The sequence below is a fragment of the Gallinula chloropus genome (assembly GCF_964237585.1).
Source record: "Gallinula chloropus genome assembly, chromosome: 1".
Lineage (NCBI taxonomy): Eukaryota > Metazoa > Chordata > Aves > Gruiformes > Rallidae > Gallinula > Gallinula chloropus.
The window spans coordinates 141,209,779-141,214,722 of NC_140085.1; the positions used below are offsets into that span (position 1 = coordinate 141,209,779).

Genomic DNA, 4,944 nt, shown 5'->3' on the forward strand with positions numbered 1-4,944 from the left:
ACGGTTGGACACGGTCACCCTCCCCGAGCATCAGCAACCCAGACAGGCAGGGCCCATCCCCGCAGAGCCAGCCGGCCGTGGGGAGAAGAGCCAAGTCCTGCCCCGCAGCAGCAGCACCCTCCTGCCTCTCCAGGCCTCCGCAGCCAACTTCACAAGAAGCCCCTTCTGTGCGTTTCAGTAGCCGTGCCACAGCCAAGCGCTGCGGCGCTCACGGAAGGCGATGCTCTCACAGCAGCACATCCCAAGCCCTCCGGTTCCTCGCCCGGAGTCTTCGTGCCGGCGATATTGACGTTTCGAGGGAGGTTTATTTGAAAACCAGCGGTGCGCTGCACGTGGTTGCCGTTTCGCGCTGAGGCCGTGCCCAGAGGACACCTCTTAACCAAACCCTGCCCTCAAATACAGTACCCCGGGTGTCCTCGCCAGGCAGCCCGGCACAGGCTGGCCGCGGCCCCCAGAGAAAACACGTCCCCGCCGAAAGCCAGGGCCGGGGCGGGCGGGGCCGAACCCTGCAGCGCTGCCCGCACCCGAGGTCAGGCGGCTTCGCTTCTGCCAGGGCTGCCGTCCGCAGGGGCGCCCGGCCCCTGAGGCGAACGGCCGCCCGCCGCCACGCCGGCTGCGAACGCCCGCGCTCGGCTCCGCCGCCGGACCGCTCCCGTCCTCCCAGCAGGGCAGGCCGCCCGGGCAGAGCCTGGGTCCCGGCGCCCCGTCCTCGGGCCCGCCCGTCCGAGGTGCGCTCTCCGCTCGGCCCCGCCGCTCCGGTTGTCACCCGGCGGCGGACTCTCCCCGCCGGCCGCGGGGCGGGGGGGCTACCGAGCGTCGCCGCCGCTGAGGGGGTAGGCGAGGAGGCTCATGGCCTCGCCGCAGGCGGCCTCCACCTGCCGCACCTGCTGGCGGCTGAGGCGCTCCCGCCAGGCGTGGATGGCCTCCCGCGCGTCGCGGGCGGAGATGAGGAAAGGCCGGTCGGAGGAGTAGTTCGCGCCGCGGGTCATGTTGAGCACGAAGGTCTCCAGGGCGGGAGGCACCGGCAGCCCGGCGAAGCGCAGCAGGCGGCGCAACTGGGCGCGGGGTTCCCGCACCAGGTCCTCGTAGCGCAACTGCGTGTAGCGGCGGCGGAGCCAGGCCGGGGCGCGGCGGGCCAGGAGCAGGTCGCGGAGCCAGGCCTGGCAGATCACCTCCAGGGCGCCGCCGAGGAAAAACTCGGCGCGGTGCTGCGGCTGCGGCGCCCGCCCGCCGCCCAGCAGGCCGGGCGGCAGCAGGACCTGCTGCTGCTGCTGCTGGCGGCGGGGTGACCCCCGCGGCTCGGCGCGGTGGCGGCTGCGCAGCACCTGGATGCTCTCCCGCAGCAGCGCCTGCCTGGCCTTCAGGCGGGAGTTGTGGACGGCGCGGGGGTCGCGGAACAGCTGCACCACCCGCAGGTTGAGGCCGGGCTCCCGCAGCAGCGGCAGCAGGGCGCCCAGCTCCAGCAGCCGCACGTCCTTGATGACCACCACCGGGTACTTGCGGCACTCGGCCTCCAGCTCCCGCAGCGCCCGCGGCGGGCACGTCTCCTCGCAGGCGGCGCCGTCGACGAGGCCGATCTCCCGGCGGGGCCGCGGGGCGGCGGGGCAGAGCGGCGCCGAGCAGATCACCTTGTTGGTCCGCCAGCCGAAGATGCTGGCCGTGGTGAGGTTGATGGCGGCGGGCGGGGCGGGGGCCAGCGGGTCGCGGGGGCCGGGCGGGGCGGCGTAGAGGCGCAGGACGGAGAAGTCGCATCGGAAGAGGGCGCGCAGCATGTCGCGGAGGGCGCCCTGCAGGCTCAGCGCGTCCCCCGGGTAGAGGGCCTGCCACAGGTGCCACATGGGCTCGTAGAGGTAGAAGACGTCGGGGTGCTGGTTGAAGAGCTCCCCCAGGAAGGAGGAGCCCGTGCGCCAGGTGGCGTGCAGGTAGATGTGCCGCTTCCCCGCCGCCGCGCTGCCGTTACCCGCCGCCCCGGCCGCGCCGCCGCCCTCCTCCTCCTCATCGTCCCCCTCGTCCAGCGGCGGCTGCTGCTGCTCCCAGCCCCACTCGCTCAGCGCCTCCTCCAGGCTGGGGCAGCGCCGCAGCAGCGGCTCCTCGTCCGCCCGCCCCCGCCTGGCTCCGTAGTCCAGCGCGTAGGGCACCAGCAGGAGCAAGAGCAGCGTGTACAGCACCAGCACCGCGGCGAAGCGGCGGTGCTCCCAGCGCCAGCGCCACCGCCGGCGGCCCTTCATCGCGGGAGTGGAGGGGGGGTCGGCTCCGGACCGCCGGGGCTCCGCCGACCCTCTCTGGCTGTCGGAAGGCGGCTCTTCCCGAAGCAGCAAAGTTAGCGGCGGCAGCGGCGGGGGGTGTGGGCTGCGAGCGGCCCTCCCCGCCGGGGAGCACGCCTACGGGCACGCCGGCCAGGCTCCCGGCCGGCCAGCCGGCCGGCCGTCCTCGCTGCCTCCTCCTTCTTCGCCTCCTCCTCCTCCTCCTTCTCCTCGCAGCGCGACGCGGAAGCGTCCGCACCTGCCCCCGCCGCCGGCGGGGTGCGGGCTGCTGCTGCCGCTGCGCGGGGCTCCGGGCCGGCCGGGCCGCCCCTCGCCCGGCCTCCCTTCCTTCCCTCCCTCCCTCTCTCCTTCCCTCCCTCCCCCGGGCAGGGCCGGAGGGGCGGGCTCGGCACCTCGGGAGTCACCCCCGCTTAGGAAAGGGCGCACCGCCGAGGTCTGTTATCCGGGACAGGTAGCGAGCAGCTCAGGCTTGTCCTGGGGAGGAGCGTTTGGTCCCTGTTATCCACCGGGTCTCTAGAGAAGGACCACGCTACTGTCACGAAAAGAGGTGCAGATGTATTTTTAGGATGCGTGGCAGCTATTAAAACCTGCAGCGGGTTTCGGGAACCCTGCAGTTCGGCGCCGTGGAATTGCTCCGCCAGGCTCTTTGCCTGCCTGCCTGCTGATGGGTTACCGACGTCTCGGTCGTGACTCGTTGCTCCAGTTTCTGCATCTAAAAGTTCCGCGTCTGCCTGAGCTCGGTCACCCTTTGCAGTTGGGTAGGAAGAAATGGGCACCCACAGAGGGACATCCAGCCTGGCTTGGGTGTCCGATAGCCTTCTGATAACCCTTCTTTTTATTAACTACAGAGGGAGCATAACGTTACCAGCTCTCCCTTAGACTTCTAGTTCTTGTAGACGTCTCAGATTAGCTTAAATAGATCTCTTGTGGGATGGACAGCCAACAAGAAGTTGATTTCAGGTTTTTAAGTTCACATGTATGGCCTCAAAATCTCCATGCCTGACCTTGGAAGATGCTCAGGGAAAGAGATCCATCATGTTAGGGTACTTACCTGGCAGGAAAACAACGCCCCCACTTTGCTGGCTGTGTAGCAGGGGCTGCTCACCTTCCTAACCCCTAGGCAAGGGTTGCTGTCCTATTAATACTTAAGTATAGCGTGCAGAGTGAAATAACACAATTTTCACTCTCAGCGTGTGATGTTTTGACTCCCAGAATATTCTGTGTGGAATATATTCACCCGTGACACAACCTTCAAATACCACATAGGAGAGGGCTCAGAAATGACCCACTAGTTATACAGGTTCTAAAGGTGCTCTTTGCATAGTATAAATGCATACATACAGCCTGCAACTGCTGCACATTTTTCTTTATGAGCAGCTAGGTATTAAAGAATAATCTCATTTCAGATTTATTGGGCAACATGTGAGGAACACAGAGCAGTGAATAGAAAAAGCATGCTTCTCTTCTGTCTAGGTGGCGAGCCAGCAGCCTGCCTACTAACACTTTACTTGACCTCTGTTAAGTAAGTGTTAAAGACTGGGCTTCCTGCAGTTTATGGTGTGCTGAGCAGGTAGATGGTGCCAAAGGAGGCTTGTAGGCTCCTGAGCAGAAGAATGTAGAAATGATGGCATTGGAAAGGAAATTCTGTCTCAATATACATATTCATCGTGGCTTTGGGCTTTTAAAATGGCAAGATACAGACAAATCAGCCTGAGTTTCAACTTTGACTCCGTCAAGGCCAGGATTTCATCCAGACCCTCAAACAACTAAAGGAGGACAACCAAATAAAAACACGCTTGCCAAAACCAGGTCACAGACTTGCCAAAAATCCTTCCCCAAGTCAAAGAACGTACACATTTAGTATTTTGAAGAGGTATCTCCAGTGTAGTTAACCAGCAATAGGGCATGAGGAAATGGTGTGAAGCTGGGTTAGGGGAAGTTCAGATTGGACATTAGGAAAAGTTTCTTCACTGAGAAGGTGGTTGGTCCCTGGCACAGGTTCCCGAGGGAAGTGGTCATGGCACCAAGCCTGAGTGAGTTCAAGGAGCTACTGGATGATGCTCTTAGTCATATGGTTTAGTTTTAGGTAGCCCTGTGAGGAGGAGCCAGGAGTTAGTTGGATTCAATGGTCCTTATGGGTGCCTTCCAATTTGAGATATTCTATGACTCTCTGACTTCTGTGGCATCTTGCAAAATAGTAAATTTGGAGATGGGATCCTGAGAAGTGCACGTGAGAGTGGATAACTCTGAGATGCCAGGGTTTCCCCTTTGTAAGACAAAATAAAATACCAAGCTGGCAGCAGGATCAGCACCATCGTTGACAAAGGAGACACAGCTCAATTGATGTTACCTTAAACTATTTGTTTCTATGATACTTGCCTAAAAACTGACATCGAAGTCTGAAAACTGTCTAATTGAAGTAAAGCTGTCTTGGAAAGAATTAAACATCTCACAGAGTAAGATGACTTGCCAGAGACAAGAGGAACCATAGAAATAAAACTACATGTGTGCGACACTGATTTTTTTTTTTATTTATTTTTCAGACAATGAAGCTACAAACTTCTGTGGCAAATGTTCTGGAAGAAGTAAAAGATGAAAATCACTTTACCACAGGCTACACCTTTACACAGGCAATTCTTAAAAGATAAAAATCAAAAAAGAATCACAGTAAATGTTTTGT

General features: G+C 60.9%; 1 protein-coding gene across 1 annotated transcript; it reads right to left on the bottom strand.

The window, feature by feature from the left end:
- Nucleotides 1–806: 806 nt before the first annotated feature.
- Nucleotides 807–2,228, bottom strand: CHST7 (carbohydrate sulfotransferase 7; the record flags this gene model as incomplete). The annotated part of the gene is made up of 1 exon (XM_084271208.1): nucleotides 807–2,228. One exon carries the CDS (start codon nucleotides 2,226–2,228, stop codon nucleotides 807–809), a length of 1,422 nt encoding a protein of 473 aa, XP_084127334.1.
- Between the last annotated feature and the right edge of the window lie 2,716 nt (nucleotides 2,229–4,944).